The sequence below is a fragment of the Xiphophorus hellerii genome, chromosome 12 (genome assembly GCF_003331165.1).
Source record: "Xiphophorus hellerii strain 12219 chromosome 12, Xiphophorus_hellerii-4.1, whole genome shotgun sequence".
Classification (NCBI taxonomy): Eukaryota; Metazoa; Chordata; class Actinopteri; order Cyprinodontiformes; family Poeciliidae; genus Xiphophorus; species Xiphophorus hellerii.
Genome location: NC_045683.1, coordinates 31051689 through 31073334, shown reverse-complemented (window position 1 = coordinate 31073334; position 21646 = coordinate 31051689). Strand labels below are relative to the sequence as shown.

The 21646-nt window shown below is 41.6% G+C and overlaps 1 protein-coding gene across 6 annotated transcripts in view; it reads left to right on the top strand.

The window, feature by feature from the left end:
• tet3 (tet methylcytosine dioxygenase 3) overlaps positions 1-21646 on the top strand; it is a 51114-nt gene that overhangs the window by 16203 nt on the left and 13265 nt on the right. For 2 of the 6 annotated variants that reach the window (XM_032579727.1, XM_032579728.1), the window contains exons 3-4: positions 14708-17576; positions 19275-19365. In XM_032579727.1, coding sequence (XP_032435618.1) covers positions 14708-17576; positions 19275-19365 — 2960 coding nt within the window. Of the gene's footprint in view, positions 1-2495; positions 2639-7600; positions 8798-9460; positions 9894-10092; positions 10849-14707; positions 17577-19274; positions 19366-21646 lie in introns of those variants that run through there. The other 4 variants (XM_032579730.1, XM_032579732.1, XM_032579731.1 and 1 more) reach the window with 4 other exon arrangements.

Sequence of the window (21646 nt, the reverse complement as noted above, 5' to 3'; positions counted from 1 at the left end):
GTTATGCTGTGGTATTGCATTATGGGCAATAAAATGTTTATTATTTAAAAACGGAATTGAATTATTTGTTTATTTGCATCTTTTAAAGGGGCAGTACTATGTGTTTTCCAGGCACATGGTGCCATTTTATAGTACAATCAAGTAACTATGTTACGTCAGTTACAAAAATGCTATTGATACCAAATATGACTTAAAAGAAATTTTACCTTGTAATTTAAAATTGGACCTATGTTTCTTTAAGAAACTTCTGCTCTTTTTGAAACTCCGCCTTCAGGAAGTCATCACAACATGGCTCCTCTATTAACCCTTCAGCAACATTTTTACTAGCGTTGCATTGAGAAGTAGCTCCTATAATGAACTCAGCAGATGGTCAGTTCCACCAGTTGTTTGCTAATTGCTGCTGGCTAGTCTGAAGGAGCTGAGTGGAGGAGGGCTGCTATGTGAGGTGAAATCTCAGAAGCTAGGAAACTGCAGCTCAGAGGAGTAGTCGTGTCTCGAAAGCGAGGCTAGGTCCAACCAGGTGTTTTGCACAGCTGAGTGGTTGCCATGGAGATTAAAGAATTTCTCAAACATGCATGAAAGAATCAAAGCAACACTGAAGGTGTGTTTTTGATGAGGGAATAACATTATAACATAACATAAATCTAAAAAAGTTGACTTTTCATAATACTCCCTTTTTAATGTATGCTAATATTGCATAAAAGTGGTTAAAAGAAAAATCTGTAGAATTAGCATATTATTGTTATTCGATTAATCTTCAAAAATAATCGATAGATTAATCGATTACTAAAATAATTGTTAATTGAAGGCCTTGGGTACAGGGTTGCAGAGGACAAAGTGGCGTCCTGGTCCCTTTAAGTCCGGCAATGCCAGACCAGAGCATATGGGAAGCTAATCTTAGCCCCAGTCATGAGAGACAACACTGGCAACCAGCCACGGCGGAGGCCACAGTGGACGCCTGAGGGAGGGCTCTCTTGTTTTCTCTCTGCGCTCTGACAAACTTGTGGTTGGGGTCCAAAGTATTGTTCCCCAAAACATTTCACCTCCACATGTCAGCAGACCGAGTGCTGCCACTGAACCTTGTTGACAGGGGGAACCATTGCCCAGTTCGATTTGCCATCCAGGTACACGGTGTGCCTGTTTTTGTTTGAAAGCGTTTCGACTCCATCTGTCCCACCTGTTCCCCTCCTGCCTGTGCCGCTGCTCTTTGTCTCACATCCAAGGTTCCCCCTGCGTCGGCTGATCTGTGCATCGCGGCTGTATCCCTCTCCTTCTTTTCATTTCACCCTCAAGCACAAAGAGCGACCCTCCCTCCCCCTCCCCCGTTTCCTCCTCTTCTTTTTCTACACATTAATTATTTTTATTATTTTTTGTAGCTCCACCCCAGCGGGTCACTCCACCTATCACCACCTTTCCATTCATTTTCCCTGCCTCCTCTCACCCTAACCCCTCCTCTCATTTCCTTTGTGAGGAGAGGTGTAAGGCTTTGAGGAAAGGGGGCGGGGCTTGCCCCAGCTGAACTGAATCGTGCTGGCTTGCACGTGCCGAATGTCAGCAGATATGACTGTGCACACCTTGAGCTTAACACCGTTTTGTATGGAAGTCTGTGAAGATGTGGGTATCAAAAAAAAAGGGGGGGGGGGGGGGGAGAAGCCCAACAAACAGGCAGCTTTATGGTAAAAAAAAAAAACAATAACAAAGCAGTTATTGTTATATTAGGGGATCAGAGTACCATCACTAAAGACTTCATGTTACTGTTATTTTTAACCTGACGTCCCTCCCACCAATAAACCCACTGACCCTCTGTGAACAATCCAGTACTGTGTGTGTGAAGGAGCCAGCTGAATGCATGGAGAAAAATCACCACAGGAACCTAGCCCTTCACATGCACATGTGAAATGTATATTTTTGTGTGATATGTGTGCGCGGGCGGGGGTGTGTGTGTGTCTGTGAACGGGCATGACAGAAAGATAAAGAGATGTGGGATCAGATGACCTTGATGCTGTTTGACTGCAGGACATTGTGCTTGGGGAGGGGAGTGTACAGAGTCAGAGCGACAGAGGAGGAGAGCGTCAGCTGACAGGAAGAGGGTAGCCCTCCTGACTAATGGTTCTGAGCCGGCATTTAAAGAGTCAAAAAAAAAGCCCACACACACCTACAAAGAAAATCTAATATTTAAATGACTTTAATAAAAAGAAAAGAACAATCTGTTCTTTATGCTTTTTTTCCTTTTCAATTCTCTGTCTACATTTGCAGCGGTGCTGGTAACGTTTCAAAAGCTGCCTTCCGTGAGAGTTTTCGTTTCAGTGCTTAGCTTCGAAGAGAAAGATGAGTCAGGCTTTAGTCATAAACAGCAACTCGCACACACCACTGAGGATGGACTTTTGTTCTCAGTCATCCCTCCTACTACCAGAACCTTTCCTCTGTGCTGCTGAGAAACACCGAGCCTGAGGCAGAGAAGCGAGAGAGAAAGAGAGAGAGATGGAGAAAAAGAGGCTGAGACGAGGGCGGGAGACAGCTCATTTGGATGACAGTTTGACTTCTGTGTGAGTCGAGGTGATCGATGCAAGATTAGGAGTCTTTGTCTCGCTCTTTCCACTCGCTCTCGTTCTCAATGCCGGGTTACAGCCATTTCAACGTAAGTGTGTTTTCATTTTCACCCGATAAGTGAAAAAGATCATTTGAGCGTCTACAGACCGAATGCTTGGTTCTCATGTGAAGTGAGTGGAGTTGAATCTGTTTAGAAGATGAAGCTTCAGGCTGCTTTCAGTTGAAACATCATTAGTCACAAGAGTCTGCTGGTTGAAAACTTATTTGTCTCAACTGTTGCTACAATGAAACCTAAAGAAAAGTTGTCTTGGAAGACAAATTCGTATTTGGCTGATGAATTATTATTTTATTTTTGTGCTTTTAAGATAATCCGACCTGATTGTGGTAGAGAGACCAACCAGAAATGTTGAGTAGTGGTTTATGTGAAATGACCCCGTCTTTATGCTGATGTCTGCGAATCGCTTATCAGTGCTTTGGAAACTTTGTTTCCAACACACACACTCATAGCAGTTCATTTTGGGTTATTAAAGTTCACAACAAACAAAGTCATTTCAGGACAACATGCAGAAACATTTCCAGCTCCGATTCTGTTATCTGTTAGTTAATAGTCAGATTGTAAAGCAAATATAAAATGCCAGTACCATTAAAAAATAATTTTTTTGATTCTTTGAAGTCATTTTCAGTATTTTGCCATAGTTTTTAAATCGAAGAAGTATCCACTTTACTGGGATCTTAGCTAGTCTGTCCAGGTCTGGGATTTGATCTATGTATATTCCACATATGTATAGGCATGAAAAAGGAAATAAGTCTTTGGAATAATATCTGTATTTCCAAACTTCTTTATCCAATTGATCATCATTCTGTCCACTTAAAGTATATTTGTCTTTGCTTTCAGTCTGTGGTTATTTAAAGCTTGACATTTCAGAAATATTTATTATTAGTCAATTTTCTTTTTTATTGGAAGAAAGAAAAATACCAGCATACAGATTATCCAAACCTTAAAACTGTCAGGAGTCATCTACAAGAAATAACATTTTAATTGGTGTGCAAATTATGTGTTTTGTTTAAAAAAAACAAAATTTAAGATTTGAAACCACAAAACAGACAGAGTCAGTCACTTGGTGTGCTCTGCTAGCTTTCCTTTGTTAACTTTTTAACATACTGTCACCTTCCTAAAATAAAGGCTTAAGTCATTATTTGACAAAAGTGATTTCTGGAAAAAATATCATCACTTTTTTTCCCCCCAAATGATAATTTGGGCCAGAAAATGACCTAGACAATTAATTTTAGGAAGGCGACAATATGTAATTTACTTGTTCTTGCTTTAAATGTGCCTCAACATTTTCTGCAAAAAGTTTTTTTACAGAAAAGTACGGAACAAAATTCCAACCTGGAGATGAACATAGGAAATAACTAGAATCTCATTTTTCCTTTTCTCATTCCTTCATTGTTTTTAGCTACTTTATGCTGAAATCTCTTTCTTTTTAAACCTCATAACGTCACCTTCATAAAATAATGGTCTACGTCATGTTTTGCCAAAAGATGATTTAGACAAAAATAACAAAAAGACTTTGGCCATTATTTTAGGAAAGTGACCGTTCTGTACCACAGAAAGAAAGAGAAAAGAAAAAAAAGAGAGATCTAAACAAAAGAAGAGCATCTGAGGGAAAAATACATTTTCTATTTTTCCAGACACCTTCAAATGTGGATTGCTAAAGTCTCATTGAGAAAGTGATTCTTTCCATCACAAATACATCATAGATGCTATATTATTCATGTATACTATGCCGTTTCTTTGGAATTTCTTTTCTTCCTGCTAAAGTCAGTATTCCAAGTAAATGTTTAGTTTTAACATTACAGTATTTTAGTGTATAAACCAAATATAGTCTCTAGTTCTGCACAGATATGCTGGCAGAAAATAATTATTTTTGGACATTCCCAAAATAAATGATAACTTCCTGGGAGTGACGCAGCCTCCAGCAGCAGGAAGAACCCGTACGGTGGCTTTACTGAACCGGGGTGATAACTTCCATCCAAATGCTCTGCAAAAGTACAAACATCATAATATGTCCTCCACAGTATTTCTTCCAGATGTCTCCTGAAAGAGTGCGGTTGGATTCCCTGTCTCATTTTTGTTTTATGTAAGTGACATTTATTGTTTTAATAATCTCCTGAAGTCCGGAGAGCATCCTGAAAAACTTTACACAGTCCAATTAAAAGTTTGGTCACATCTGTTTTGGGTTGACTATATAGATGTGTTTAAAACATTTCAGAACATTGTTGGGTCTTTTTTACTTTGTAATATGAAGAATTTGTAATGGGATCCCTAATTTTATAGATTGTATTTTCTGCTTGTTGCCTTTTTAATATGTAAGCTCGCATTTTGTTTATGTACTTTAAAACCTTTCCTCTAGAGCCTTTTGCAGTTGAAGAATGTGCCTATATAATGCTCTAAAGCTAACCCTTATCTCTAACCCTATACATAAACATTAACTACATCTGAGTTTTAGATCATAAACTGTCTGTTACCTTTGTTCATGCATGGACAGGAAGGCTTACTGGACCGACTAGAAGGGATCTCAGTCAGGTTTGTCTGGCGTTTGCTCTCTGCAGCTGTATATTATTGTTACAGTCCTCTAACTGCTGTTAGGCATTAAAAAGGGCAAGGTTACAGTTAGACATTAACTCTGGGTGAGATAACACACAGCTCACAAATTAAACACAAGAATGATGTAAGATGTTTACTATATTTTTTGAAAAAATTTGAATCCTTTTGTCTTATTTTTTTGCTTTACAACTGAGTTTATTTTGAAAGTTTGTTTTACTGAATCTCTGCTAACAGAGTTATTCTGTTATGGTTTAATAAGTCTGAATATTTAAAAGTCTGAACAGCAGAGAATCAAAAGCGGTCCTGAGTCATCCTGTAGTTCTATCTGACAGGGAGCTGCTAATCAGATGCCCATTGTAATGTCATTAGCGGCTAATGGTTTTACTCGTCAGTGTATTCACACACTCCCTTTAAATCATTTCTGTGTTGTCTGTCAATCTGTCACTAAAACCGCTTTCTGATAAGAACCCAAAATGTTCACACTACTGTGGAAGCTTGACACCCAGGATGATTGGTAGCTTTTATAGGAGCTGCTGACTCTTTTGGCCCTTTAGGAGAAACACTTTGATTTTCTCCAAGTCTTTAATGTTGCATTCATTTACTATCTGTTTCCTTTAATTCAATCCAGTTGTAATTACATCAAGTTAATAATCAGATTGTAAAGCCAATAAAAATAGCAGTAGCATTAAAAAAAAATGTTTTTTGAATCTTTGAAGGAACTTCATTTTCAATATTTTTAGAGTATCTAAAACCAAAATAATTAACATTAATGGTAAGAAATGAAATGCTGATCAATCTTTACACTTCAAGCTAATTTATTAACATATCAACTAAAATACACAAGAACTGCTCATTTACCTTAAATTTTTTGAAGTTTTCTGTGTTTATGAGTCTTTGTGTTTAACAGATATATATTAAAATCAACAGATAAGAATAAGTTTTTGTACATGACTTATAGATATATTCTGTTAATATTTCAACAATCAATCCAGAAGATCTATAAATGCAACTACTCAGTATTTTTATTTCTTTTTTCCATTTCTAATTTAATTGGCCGTTATATCGTCTATCGTTATTGTTGTGCTATCTCCCTGTTTCCTGTGTAGTTTTCTATGTACACATGATGCCCCACCTCCTCCATTTTTTGTTTTTCTGTTTTGTTTATATATTTCATATCCATCTGTTACAAAATGATCTGTTTGGTCATTTTTAATTAAAGCTTCTGACATTCCTGGGACGCTAAATGTAGTATCCAAATGATGGAAGTACTTCTTTATGTTTGTTAAATTTGTATGAAGGCTGCAACAGTTAAAGTGGATTTTTGAGAACATCTGATGAGATTTAATTAGTCCCAATATCTGTTTATCATGGAAATAGGTGCAATTATTCTCAGGATCTACATAGCCTCTAACATTTTGTGTTTTATATTCATTGGGGTCAAAAGGATTAAATTGAACATACAGTATGTCCTTGTCATATGTGAACAAAGTATTATCACGACACATAATCACGACATTTCACATGATCTGTTAATGTGTTTCATTTATTCATTGTTTATGGCAGAAAGACAAACAGTACTACAGATGTTATATATTTGTCAATGATAATATGCAGCCTTACTATCAAGGTTAACTAAGAAAACGTGGTTTGATGATTTTTCCTGAACTCCTAAGTCTGTCAAGCACAGAAGAGAAATTTCTTTCCTACTTCAAAGTGAGTTTCAAGCATAAATGCAACAGGCAGTAAAGGGTGAAGCAATTATATGTCTGTCGTTCACAACAACAACCTACACCAGATGAAGTCATGTCCTGATACACTCTTTCTGGGTACACAACTCCAGTGTCCAGCGGTGCTGGACGGCTAAAGGAGAACAATGTTTTTGTTTGTTGTGTGAGTCTTTCATGATTTTCTGTGGGCTGACTGAGACATCACCCTTTATGTTAATTTTTTGGTCTGCATTTTTGTCACCAGGCATTGGCAGAGGCAGGTTTTCTGGGGTTCATGCTGTTGAAAGTCCTCTAGTGTTACTCGGCCACGTGATATTATTCTCTTTTAATGGCTTTCTTATTTGCTTTTGATCTCAGCTGAAGTCCTTTTTTCCCCCATCCCAATTAAACTGTAGAATAACAAAACGGGAGATAAGAACGCCAGCATTCCAAGACTGTAAAATGGACTTGTTGTTTTCAGTGTGCGCAGCACGGTGTGGGCGGAGAGCGTGTGGTACAGAGGTTGAGTCTTGAGCTAGAAACGCTGTGTCACCGCAGCTGAGGGAGTGAGCGAGCGAAGCGAGTGAGCACGAGCCCGGTTGGGTGTACTCAAGTGTCGGTTGGTGTGTGGGCTGGTTGATAGCACGGAAAGGGTTAGTTGAGCCAATATTACTGCTGCCCACCCAGTGGTGGAGGCAACATCCTGGTGGGAGACATCGATGATGAGGCGGTTGCGTCATCACTGTCTGTGTTTCCTACCTCTCTTACTCTCTGCTCTCCCTCTTGCTGATTGGTGAACAGCCATCACATGACCCAGCGCTCTACTTCTCCTCTCCCCTTGTCTTTGACAGTTTCGGCTGCGCCGTGTTTCTCTTTTGGTTTGGTGCTCATCTGCGTGCGTTTTGTACGAATATTTGAGTTAACGACGGAGGCAGGCGGTGTTCGGTCTAGATCGGGTGCCTCAGAAAATGTCGGAGCTGTAATGCAGTGAGCTATACCAGGAGGAGGGCAGGCTCAGGAAACTGAACAGAAGAACTGAGCGAGAAAGGGAGTCGGAGGCTGTTGAAAAAGCACGAGAAAATGAGAAATTTGGGGAGACCAAGAGAGCTGGGGAAAAGCAGAATAAGTAAAGCAGGGGTAGACAACTGAAGTTAATCCAGTCATAGCAGAGTGTGGCTGGCTGACACGCTGAGTAATGTAAGAGAAACACCAAGCAGGGGTCTGAGCGATCTGCATGGGGAGACAGCTATGTCCCTTCTCTTTCCTCCACCTCGTCTACCTGGTTAAATCGGTTCTCTAAACTCCGGCAGTACTTTGGAGAGAGGAGAGGACGACGAGGCCTGTCAGCCAGCAAGTGAGCGAGAGGAAACAATCTGCTATCACGGCGAGACTGTTTATGATAATGGCAGTGAAGCTAAGGCAGAGCGATATGAGGTGTGTGTGTTATTGTAGGCTGGGAGACTGGCGAAGACAGAAGCTCTGGGTTGTCTCTATTTGCGAATGCAGTGGGTTGATTATTGGAGACAGCTATCTTCATTTGGCTGCAAGCTGACGATCCTGTCTATATGTCCTCTTTCTGCAAAGCCCTTCTTTCTAGTTAAGGAAAGTCAAAATTATAGCTGACCAGTTTGTCTCTACAGACTTCCCTCACTGTCTTCCTCCAGAATCATCCTTCTCCCCTACTCGCTGTTGTCAGAGTGCTTTTGAAGGTTTCCTCTCCATTGCGTTCACTTTTTTACCCGATTGTATGATTCTCATCAGGTTTCTGTTTTCTGCCCCCAGCATAGATGGACTAGTTGACCTCATTGAGTTTGATGCATGGTCTTAACATCAGATGCTCCAAGGAACCCATTCACCGTAGCCGCATCCTTTGGATTGTTGAGGATGGGCCAGCAAGGCAACCTGCTCTTTATCTACCAGCCCTCTTGTGCAGGTATTGTCAATTAGTAGGATTTGTTTATAGCCACAAGTGGGAGACTGAAGAGTTTGCAAGAAATGGTGATTTGATATGATCGCCGAATGATCAAGACGTTACCGGCAACTTCTAGTTTTGTCGAAACTAGACTCTCCAACAAGGGATGGAAAAAAATCAGTGAGGAAGAGCGGAGGATGTTTGCAGCTCGTATAGAAAATAGTGTTGCTTTTCTTTGCTTCTTTTCCCTTTTGCCTCTTAATTGAGATCATCTGTTCGCTCGGCGGCCACCGTTTCGCCTCCGCCATTGAAAGCAGAGGTGCAGGAATGAAACCAAAATAGTAATTTTTTTCGAGATAGACACAGCCTGCAATGTATGCCATCGAATGCAACAGAGGCAGCAGCACTGGAGGGCGTGGATATAGTCAGAGAGAGATGTTCTCATTGGTACGCGCTCCTCTGCACCAAGCTGTTTCCTAGGCTGCTGCTACCAGCGACTATCCCCCACTGCTCTCTGTGTTTCAGCTTACTGCACACTCCTCCATTGCATTGTACGTACGTGCCTGCCGCGGCTCAGATAATGGCTTCTCACTAAGCACACACTGACGAGAGAGAGAGGAGAGGAGATGGAGGGGGAGGCTGCACAAGAGGGAGGGAGTTACGGAGGGAGGGAAGCAAAGAGAGGGGAAGGTGGGGGCTGCAAAGAGAAGCCGACTGCATGTGTAGTCAAGTGAGAGAAAGAGGATATTGAAAAAGGGAAGGGAGGAGCAGACATAGATAATGAGAAAGGAAAAAGGACAGAACAGAAAGCTTTGGCTTTAAGACGAGCCAAGAGAATGAGTAACGTGCGTGCCGTGCCGGGGGGAGGTGTGGGTTGCGTGCGTTGCTGGCTGCGTGCGTGCGCGTGACTGCGTGTATGCGTGTTTTGGTACTCGCCATGTCTGTGTGCCGCACAGACGACAAGGAATAAAACAACAACAAAAAAAGGGAATACAACCCTGCAAGGACAGATTGCTTGGGGATCACCGTACCGGCAAGCAAGTCTCATGCCCCTCTCCGTCTCCTCCTCTGGTCTCTTCTTTTTTCCCGGCAGCCCCGTCTGGACACCTCGGACGGCGTAAGTATGCGTTGTGGATCTTCGAGGCTCGCAGCCGGCTTAATTTTGTCAGGGTCTCTGCTTCATGTTCCTGCTCGTCACGCCAGCCGAGGAAGGGGTGGGGGCAAGGCAGGGGGATGGGGTGGTGTTGTGTATGTGGGATTTGGGTTCAGCTGTCTGCTCAGAAACTGAACTTAACCCCCTCAGTGCCACAACTAGTATTCTCCAGTGCTTTGTCTCCTCCCTCCATTTTTTTGTGGAGAGTCAGTTAAACTGCACTTGTTTCTCTCTCAAACAAACCTGGCAAGCCAGTTTGTCTGGTGTACCAGGTTTGAGTAGATTTGATCCGGTTGGATGGAAATATATGCGTGTGTGGTACTTTGTGGCATGGGTCAAGTCGGCACAATGGTTTATGTGTGTTTGCAAGTAAAATAAAGGGAGGCATTTAGGAAAGGACGAAGGCTCTCAGCTCTGTCGTGGTATAAATATTTTTCATGTGGTCTGTTCAGTCCATTAGGGAGCATCACAGGTGAAAATTAGAGCAGATGTCAGCACTTTTCAATTAGAAGTCCCTTCAAATACAATTAAAGCTCAGGCTATGAGAATTCAGCATGCATGCACTGAATAATATTTGGTGAGGTGTAACCTTCTCTACATTGGTTATCTAAATTACAGTCATTCTAAACTTCCAACTTAAGAGAAGTAAACCCCCCACAGGTTTGTGTAACAGAAAAACAGGAAAGGAGAGTGTCAGTGTGACTGACAGTACATGGTTGTGGGATGTTAGACTGTGCACCCCTGCAGTCAGCCTGTTTCAACACACTGCAGTTCTCATAACTGCCGCACACTACCTCCCCCCCGCCTTCCTCTTTCCCATCTGATGCCGCTGATAGTACAGACATGGGGCCTCTCACGTATTACATGCCGGCTGTTTGACGCCACCCCTCCACCCACCCAGGAACCCCCAGCACAGAAGGTGGATTCAAAAGACACAAGCACACTGCCTGTCCAGTAATTACCCACTTCAAAGACTCATTTCAATAATATTCAAAGATGGGGAAGCTCAATGTTAGACTCACTTCTACCGTCATGCAATGCTAGGACTTGGAAGGATCCTAGTGGATTCACCTCGCTCCATATCACTTCACATTGGTATTGAGTGTAAGACCTTCAGTGAGAAGTAGGAGTCTAGTTTTTGATTTATTTACCACATGTTTTTTGGCAAAGAACTTTGAACAAGCAAAATGTTTCCTTGCTTTTGGTAAAGCAGTGAACGATTGTCTAGTGTATCTTGGCAGTTTCTAGTATATTTTATGAGTGATGATATATGTGTACTGATCAAAGATTTGTGGTCAGTATACGCGCTCTAAAACAATGTTCGTTCTAACATTCTTGTTTATTTGTATTAGTAAAAACATCACACTGTGTGAGACAGAAGTCACTGTAAAACATGTCAATAGCAATTGAAAACAAAGACGTTTCCATCAATTTTTTGTGTACAATGCATATTTTGAAGTTTCTCATTAGAAAAGGTCAAAGTAACTTCCTCCATTTCGCAAAACAGTTTTCACACTTGCTTGAGGTGAGAGTTTTTTAGCTTTTCCAAAAAAAAAAATTTCAGTTCTGATGTAGCAAATATTTATCTTACATGACTGATTGCTCAAAATTCTTGTGACAATAAGATGGAAACAGAGCTAATGATTAGGACTTTGGGAATTTTATAATGTACATTTACCACAAAAGAAATATGTTTAACAGGGAAACTGTCAACATCAGTCAAAATATATTGATCACATTAAAAATAATCACATACTTAGACAATCAAATCTTATTTTTTGAGTTTCCTTCTCTAATGAAGTGCAGTACAGAAGAAGAATTTTCTAGCAGCTAGAGAGAAAACAATTTCCAGAAGTATGTTCCCCAACAAGTTGGATGGAGAAACCAACTTACTGTGACAACAGCAGTTGGTTCCCATCTGATGCCGGGATGCTTATCTTATAAAGATAAGCTGATAAAGCTAAAATCTGATGTCTGTACAGAACTATGACAGAACAAGGTGGCTTAGGAGTGAAATGGCTGACGTTTGCCAAAGTCTAGCTCTCTTCAACCTGAAGGAACTGCCCACATGCCTCTGCAGAAGATACAAATTTCTTTTAAACAACCCAGTAAAATGTAAAACAGCTAACGTTGAGTGTTCTTCCCACCATACCAACTTCCACACCATAGAGTGTTTGCTTCCATGACCTGGCAGTACATTAATTCATCGTAGGTTTAAGTTTCCGGCTGGTCTGACACCAGAGCTGTTAAACCTAAAAGTTGATCACAAGATTTTCCAGAACATTGAATAACTCTCCCGTCTGTTGGCTTTCTGCGTTAGTTCTAAAGTAACTAGTAACTCTGTCCGTGTTTCTTTTTCACAAGGGCCATTGAGCATGTTGGAATACACTGTTTAGACACAACATGAACTCTGTCAATGATTTCTGAACCTGTCCTTGAATTATATTTATTTGCTGGCTCTTGGGACTTGTAGATAATAATGTAAAATAAGTGAGACTTCAAGAAACCGTCTAGGATACAAATGAAATACTTAGAAATTTGGAGCTCCCAACATGGTGACTTATTGGTTTTCAAATGCAGGGTAAGTTGGATATGTGACTGTACTGTCAGCTCATGATAAGTCTCACACCTGGAAAGACCTTAAACCAGCTGAACCTGCCTCTGGGCTGTAAAAAGTCACTGTACCTGTTGCTTGAAAAAAAGGAAATGATTTTCCACATCTATTTCTCTTAGTGCTTATGCACAGAGCAGATCTTTTCCTGGACAATCACTACAGTAGTTAAAAACAAGCTTTACATGAACAAAACTCTCAATTATTTATCCTTGTAAATCTTATAGTTTGAAGAACCCTTTGAATTCCCTCTGCTGTTAAAGGAGGTTATTCCTAAAAGAATCAGGCCCAGTCAAGTTTGACTGATGAAGAGGAGGTCTTCTAGGTCAAGTGATGCAACAACATGTACAGTACTTCACCATTTTCACTTTATCTGATTCTCCTAGTATTTTTTTCTTAGGCTTTTTTTTTTGTTAAAGTGAACTTCTTACATTTCTTGTCATCATTACCTCCAGTAGGCTAGTAACACCTGAAATTCTTTTTTTATTTTTTTTATCGCTGTTAATTTGTAAGTTGAGGTAACATATTTATTAACTGAGATAATCAAGTGAATGGATAATTGTGCAACAAATGGATAATCCCTTAATGTGACTGTCATGACTGAGTAACAGTAATATTTCAACACAAGGCTGTGCTTGGACAAAATGTTCCACTGTCTTACAGACAACCTGTCATCTCGGATTGAAAAGTATGTTAGACTGCCATCACTGCTGCTTCATAACTAATGTGATGATGTTTACATAAAGAGCTCAAAAATAAAATTGTATTGTTTATTTTTGTTCTATGTATTATTATTGATAGGCTACAGTCTAACATCATTGATACCCTGCTAGGTTTAAGTTCAAAACAATCTACTTATTTTAACGACATGTTTCTTATCACTAAAGGTAGTATTAATGTTTAGGAGGAAAGCAGAGAGAATCCAAACTCATAGAGAATCAGTGGCGGGAGCTAAGTGCCAATACATTTTCTTCAATTTCCTTAATTTTGGAAGATTGGTGTTCGGCAGATACATGAAAAACTGATCATCTTCCTCCTGTCAACTTTGCAACTTTTGCACTATAGGGGAGATGGAAACTAAAAAAATCGGGATTGGCTAAAATTGAAATCAGCAGGTCGGTGATCAATGATCAGCCAGAAAACTGAAATCGGTGCAACCCTGGATAAGACATCAAAAATTTCAGTGGAGAATAGTTTGATTTAGAGCTGCACAGTATTTTGAAATGCAATCACTAAAGACTCATTGGATGCAATATTTAGTCAGACATTATAATTTATGTCATGCATTCACTCACTGCATAACCATTATGTATTTCAGCATTTGAATAGAGTTTAACTGGCTTTAATGACCATACATGACCATACCCATACAAATGAGCTTTGATCATAACTGGTATAGTTATTGCAATTACATATTTTTCTAATAAAGTCCAGTCCTACTTTGACAGCTGTGAGAGTGAGAATAAGTAAAAGTTTCCTATTGATTCTTAAGAAGAGTATAAATAGGTTTTCAAAAATTAATACTTTTCTAGCATTGTTGTAGATGCTCATCTCATTTCCTAGCTGAAACAGATTTATTGGTTGAGTAAAAATATGTTTAGTTCTTAATCTGCCAGGGGTACAAATAAATTTGGGCTGAAAATATTTTTCCTATAAATAAAAAATGAGGCAGGTAGTGTCCGTCTACTTTTCAGTCCTCGCCGTTTATCAGTGTGTATCTAGCTCAGCTGCCTGCTTTGCATAACCCAACTGATCTAAAGCACAGTGTCCAAATGTGATACTGTTGTGCTACATGTGAGAGTGTGGACTCGTTTTGTGCCTGATGTAAAACCACTCTATGGTGGATAATTTGGCTCATATCTGTCTTCATTGATTTGATCTTGAATGCTCTGTAATACTGAAAGTACTGAATATGTAAAATCAAGTCAGGGAAAAGCTCCAATGAAACCTTGGATTGATCCTGAAAAAATGGAATCACTCTTTTACTCGGTTGTCTCTCTATTACTGATGTACAAGATGTTAAAACATTTTCATATCCATATTTGTGATATAAACAACTGAACATAATCAGCTCAATACTTCTTATTTGTACCACTTATTTTGTGAGTGTATAATGTTGCTTTGCTTTGCACAGCTTTACTTACCACTCTGCATTTTTGTCTTTCAGACTGTTCACAAAGTCACTACAGTGGATGGCCTCACAAACGGAGGCCAGATGGAAATTGGTTCACACGACCGCCTCCAGGAAGGCGCGTTGAGCCTGGATTTGGCCAATGGGGTGAACCCCTACCATAACAATGATGAGGCATCTATGGAAACAGGCGAGCAGAGGGCAGGAGGTGTGCCTGAAAGGCAACGCTGGGTGCCAGGACATAGCAAGGTCAATGAGACCCAACAGCAGCAATCATGCTGGAGCAGCAGTAGTGGTACAACCCCTGCTGAGGGAGTCCACTATGCAGATATAGAAGATGCCCAGAATCTGGTAGCGTTTTCTGCTACGGCTAGCGCTTTGCCTCCTTCTTCCTCTTCATCTTGCCTTGTCCTGCAACCTAATACAGCCAAGTTATATGAGAAGTTCACCCAAGAGACACATGCTGATGGTGCTCATTCTAGAGTCTCTGCAGGTGCTCCTGAAACAAGCTGCGAACCTTTGGAAGACCTTGACATCTTACAGGCAGCACTGAGCCAAGCTAAACATGGGCACAAGCCCCCTAATTGCAACTGTGATGGGCATGGTTGTCCAGACTACCTGGAGTGGTTGGAAAAGAAAATTAAATTAGCAACTAGAAGGGATCAAGGATCTCACAAAATGGGTGATGAGGCCCCACATTTGGAGCAACCCCATTTGCCACATCAACATCAGACGTACCAACAAGTGAATGGTGCCCACCATATGTCCACTTCATGTTTGCAACAGCAACAGGAAGTTAATCAGTACTCTCACCAAGACCAAGTGCCCTCCTCCAAACCCCCTATTCCTTGCTCCCCCCAGGTGCTCTCCATAGCCAAGGAGAAAAACATCAGTCTTCAGACTGCCCTTGCGATAGATGCACTCACACAGTTATCCAGCCCTCAACTAGTCAGTGCTCCAGGTCAGGTTTTCCGAAACAACTTTCATAACCACCAAAACACACCTAGTTTGATCCCTTCCTCTCTTAACAACAACTCATCATCACGATCCCAGTCTGTCCCTCCAGGGCTGCATCCCAACCAGCAGGGTGCAGCATCTTACGAACACCATAGGCCCCAGTCCCAGGGCCAGCCAGGCCATGCTTCTCCTCTCCCATCCTCTACCTCTCCATTTCCAGGTCAGGGAAAAGCTCCAGGTTTCAGTCCTAATCCGCAGCAGTGGAGGCAGGGCTCTGACAGAGATCCTGAACAGAGGAATCCATGGATGTTCAGAAAGCCTGAGCCCCATGCTCACTTTGCAACTGCTCCTCCAAATAGCTCAGACCCCATGTCAGAGCTTAAACAGCTGCTCGGTGACACCAAGTTGAAAAATGCTTCTTTCAAGCTTCCCCTCACACAGCAGCTTAGCTTGAATCAGAATGGTGGCATTCAGGTCCAGGGCAGAATAAAACAAGAGCCAGACTCTGGTGAGCATTATCATCACACTTCCTCAACTGGACGTTATGAAATGTCTAATGGTCAACAGCAGGGTCAGCATTACCCTGGAAATCCTATGTCTCCTGGCCAAGCAGCCATACGTCACTCCACTCAGGCAGCTCTACAACATCACCTCCATCACAGGAGGAACCTGTTCTCTACCCAACCACCTGGCTTTGGAGTACCAAGCTCACGTGCACCTATGACATGTCAAGACTTGAAAAAATGGTGGCCCCAGATGGATGCTGAAGGTATGTCAGTTCTACCAATCAAACAGGAACCCAAGAGGAGGAAAAACACCCACGGGTCTTCTGTTATAAAATCAGTGGGTGTAATGGCTATAGGTCCTGCTCTTTCCAAGCCCAAACAGATAATCATCAAGAAGAACAAGCAGAAAGCCTCCATGCCAACCTTCCTCCCTCAGGCTCAAATTGCTATACAAAAACCACCAGTTCACATGAAGGACACATCCCCATCCTTGACCAATTCCCAAATATGCTCTCTCAACCCTTTGGCCCTCCTCCGTAACTCCGCTCAGGCTTCTGCAGCAGGTCTCCCTGCCCCAGAACAATCTCAGGTATGCATTTCCAACACCTCTCTAACTCCTTCTTCCAATGTTACAACGGGAAACGCTCCAGCTATCACGGACCCCTCGTCCACATCTGTGGTTCTTTCAGCCATCTCAAAATCAGAAGAAGCAAGCATCAATTTAACCTCCACCAACACCAGCAATGCCACATCTGTGACCTCCACAACTCCATCCAACACCTCGCCGCTGCAGAAACTCATTAACATAGATCCAAAGTACGAAGAGCTGATCCGCCAGTTCGAGGCTGAATTTGGAAACTTGGCCCCAGACACGTCCGCAAGTCCGTGCAAGGAGGAGACCACTCCGGCCCCTACACTAGCGAATCAATCCCTGATCAGTCCTCAAGACCTCAGTCTAGCATCATCTAACACCACCCAGTCTGTCTCCTCAATCCCTACTCCTCAAGCCAACAACACACCTCAATCAGACGATCAGAAAATGGAAATTAGCAAGAGTGACTCTGATACCCAAAGTGAATTAACAGTTAGTCAGCCTTCCAATGAGGGCCGTGAACATACAAGGCCTGTCAATGTTTCTCAGAACCAGGAGACTATTTTGGACAAGCAGCAGCTGCAGCAAAGAATGTTAGAGGAAGCACTGGGCATGCAAGACTCTCCACTGCCTAAGCGAATTAAAATTGAAGCTTCAGGAGAATTAGCGGTACTATCCACCACATGCTACTCTGAGGAGGGCACGCCGGTAAAGGATGGCCTAAATTCCTCACCATCTCTAAAAGGCTTTCTAGACTCCCCCTTGCGCTACCTAGACACCCCTACCAAGAACCTGCTGGATACTCCGATCAGGGATCCACAGTCAGAGTTCCCAACCTGTACCTGTGTGGGTAAGTGTGTGCACAGATTTTGACAGGTTTCTGTCAGTGGACAGAAAGCTTTAAAGTATTGCAGAGAGACATCGAGGTGCGGAGATACATTTAAGTTAGAAATGTAATCTGAGCATACATATTTTTTGTAGCCACCTTTACTTCTTGGTCTGCATAAGTGATCCACCTTAACCATATTTAAAATATTTTGATTCTCAGTCATCATGACAATGTAAGAGCAGAATCGCAATTGCAAAAGATTACTTTGGATTCTACGTTTTGCTATTGGGTTTAAAATGCCATGCATTGACACTCATCACTCCAATAATACATTTTCCCAGTTGAATAGAGTTATTCCAACTCCTGATTTCACATTCTGAGGTTTTCTTAAAATCATGCAGCCTCTTCATCAGGACAGTAGCCGAAGCTGCTGTCTGAATAACTTAGCAATTCAGTTGAGGATTCCCAGGAAAGTTATAAAGAAATTTACAGCATTTTATTGACAATAATCAAAGTTTAAGCGTGTCAGTAGTTTCCTGATCCAGTATCTAATCAGCTCTCTGCAGGATGCAACCACACCAGAATTAAACAGCTTCTAGAGACATAGTTATAGCTTTAAAAACCATAATTTGAGCACACACACCCCCCACCCCCCGCACACACACACACCTCTAGTATTTTCACACAAGAATATGGTATGACTCCTCTACTCCCTCCCATGAGCCACACCTTGTTTCCTCCATGTACTGCCAAGAGAATGTGACCTCACTTTGCCTTTTTAACCAGAAACACACACATATCTGAGAACTGCACATTGCTCAGATAGTGATCTGATAAAGAATTTACATTTGGACAAAATTATAGAGTTAGCTGCTATGCACTCTGCGCACTGGTGAAAGCAAAGTAGTGGTTCCCACATGTAGCACCGTTTCAGAGCGGTCCAGTACAGTCTGAGGTAGAAATTCACCTGGCTGGTGGATGATCTAGGATCAAACACAGCAGTACATGTCATTCACACTGACACAGTGCAAGCTTCAAACAGCAGGCCTCACCCTACATTCACACACCACTATCTTTGCATGGGGGAGTACATATACATCCTCCTGTGTGTTGGTATGAACTAGATGTTGTAATCATGTGCATACTATTTCAGCCTCAGCTTCAAAGATGATGCCACTGAGGTTTTTTTTTTTTTAAGGCATACCAGCTGCAGAACAGTAAAGACAGTACACAACTATTTCAGTTATTACAGCTGTGAAACAAAAAGCTCAATTTTAGTCAGATTGGTTGTGCTTTAATAAAACTATTCCATTCTATCTCTGGTTGATTGTTGAGGGTTGTTGTCCTGCTGGAAGAGTCTGTCGCAGACAACCAACAGATTTTCTTTGAGGATTACCCTGTGTGTACCTCAGTCCACCTTTTTATCAACTCTAGTCTGTCTATGCGGAAAAAACATTATTCCCTCAAAGTTTAGAAAAAAAAAGTTTTTGGAAAAAATAAAGGTTTTCATGCAAAAACATTATTTCAAGTAACATATTTGAAAAGAAATGACAAGAATCTATAAAGCAAAGCACAATGCCCTCTGCTGTTCACAGTAGTGTAAGAAAACTAATTGTTGTCATTTGGGGATATTTTGTTATATTTAAATATATTTTCTTGTATTATTAGATATATTTATGTGTGTGTGTAAACCTTATCCTGTACTTTCTCTCTCCCAAGAACATATCCTGGAGAAAGATGAAGGGCCGTACTACAATCACCTGGGGTCGGGACCTACAGTAGCCTCCATACGAAGTTTGATGGAGATGAGGTGTGCCATTTCTCCCTTTCTACCACTTGCTCCTGCATGCTTTTGCCTCCCTCTCTCTCTCTCCTCTTTCCCTCCGCCTCCTCTTGTTTTGTCCCCGGGGAATCCGTGACCCAGAATCTCGTTGGAGGAACGAGAGATATAAGCATCATCAGCATTAGAAAGAAGTGTGTTGCGTATAGCAGCAGAACAGCTGAGAATGAGAACAAGAAGGGAGAAAGGATAGATACTGAATGATGCGATTATTACATAATTTTGAAACAAACCATGACATTAGTGTCATATGCACTGTATTCACCGTATTCTATGTTGTTAGGAATAGCATTATTATTGAACACGGTCTGTTGTCTTGCTTCTAAATGATGACACAGTTTAACTTTTCAAAAGGTTAAGAGGTTCATTTCAGCCTTTAACTTTCAGGACTGGGTGGAACGGGGGTTTACACCAGAGCCCACTCTTTGTTGTTCCAGAAATGACGCAAGATGCCCAGACCCCATTGTCCCTGCCTTGACCTTTGACCCACCTCTGAACCGAGCAGGCCCATCCCTGTGGTAACGGCCATTAATCCCCAGGCCCTCTCAGCTACTGCAGGGTGACTCCTATTCAGCAGGAGCCCCTTGTCCTCACTGTCACGCCAAATCTACTCAGGGCTGCGGGTTTCACAATGGCAGGTATCCAGCTGGGGGTGGCGTGGGAGTGGGGGGCGACCTGATATGAGCTGTGAACGGACATGTGACAGGTTCTGATGAACTGACCCCTCCCCAGAACAAACCTCCGACCTCCATTCCTCCTCCTGCACACCTAACAGGAGAACACCACCCTCCCCCCGGAAACTATACTCCGTACAGTACTCAATACTTCGTGCGTTCACGTGACACTGAAATCAGCACAGTCATGTCTCCATGTGTTATCCCTGATGCTGGCTGCTGTGCAGAAACCTGTGGGTTCTGGGTAACTCTGCCGTTTTTGTGTGAATATCTCAGAGTCCTGTGAACACACACTTCACCCCAGCTACTGTAGCAGAGTTCAGTCATGTAATGGTGGCTCTATGTCTCTACACACTTTTCCAGACATGGGCAAGAAACGTCAGGGTTTCATTTTCTCACTGCAAGTTAAGTTTATTGACAAAATTTACAATTGTTCAGGTGTTTGAATAGTTAAATTAAACTAATTTGGCTAATATTTTATTCAAATTCATTTTAAAATCCTACTTTGGAAAACTATGGTAAATCTTTAATATTTGTGGTGGTCATGGTAGTGTTTCATTGCGTGTTAGAAATATGACTAAGACAGAAGTCTTAGTCATATTCTCTGAACTTCAAAAAGTTTAGAGAAGTGATTGTTGAGTTGCACAAACGTGGATAAGGAAACAAAAAGATAGAAAAGACCCTGAGAACCCGTCGACACGGAGCCGCTCTGCAGTTAAACCTTAACATTTTTGTTGCGATCCAGCCGCGCTTTTACACACCACCACTGACTGGAGTCTCTTACTCCGGTACTTTTAGAAACCAGTGAAACTTTCCTGTAACACCCACTGCAGAGGTGAGAACTACTCTGCAGGTGTGAAAGCGCACATGCTCAGAACGCACAGCTGTAGGGTTTATTCTACATAAGATCTGGCAGATAACAACAGAAACAATCATGGCTAGCATTGTGCTGTGTGTTACTTAACGTGATCAGTTTAACACAATTCCTGACTTGGAATATATGTGTTACATGAGCACTTCTTCAATGGGAATTTGAGATGGGTCACTGTTAACAAAAGCACTTCTCCTTCAATGACATACTAAAATCACAGTGCCATCTAGTGGCCTGGCATGACAACAGCAGATGACAAATGTGGAACTTTTCCCCAATCAACATCTGAAAAACAGATTCCAGGCAGCCATCTCCTGTAAAGATAGCCTAAAATAACCCGTGGGAAGCATAATACTTGCAAGTTCTAAACTTCCAGGAACTGTGACTACACCATGTGGACATGACAGTAAACGGGAAGCCATCAATGTCTGCCATCAGAGGTGAGACTTAAATACACATTCCAAGCCACTCATGTTGTCAAAAACCCTTGACTGAACACTACAGACTTGCAGCTTGGCGGCAGCAGGCACTAAGTTTTCAGTTTCCCTTTTAAGACTGAAGGGTTCCATGTCTGCACCCCAAGAACTGAGCCAAAAATAAAATCAGCTCAGATTAGATTACAACTGTTTGAATGAGCCAAATAGGTGTTTTGAGATTTTGTAGTGGAATTGTGAATAAAAATAGGAATACTTGGGGACTTTAGATC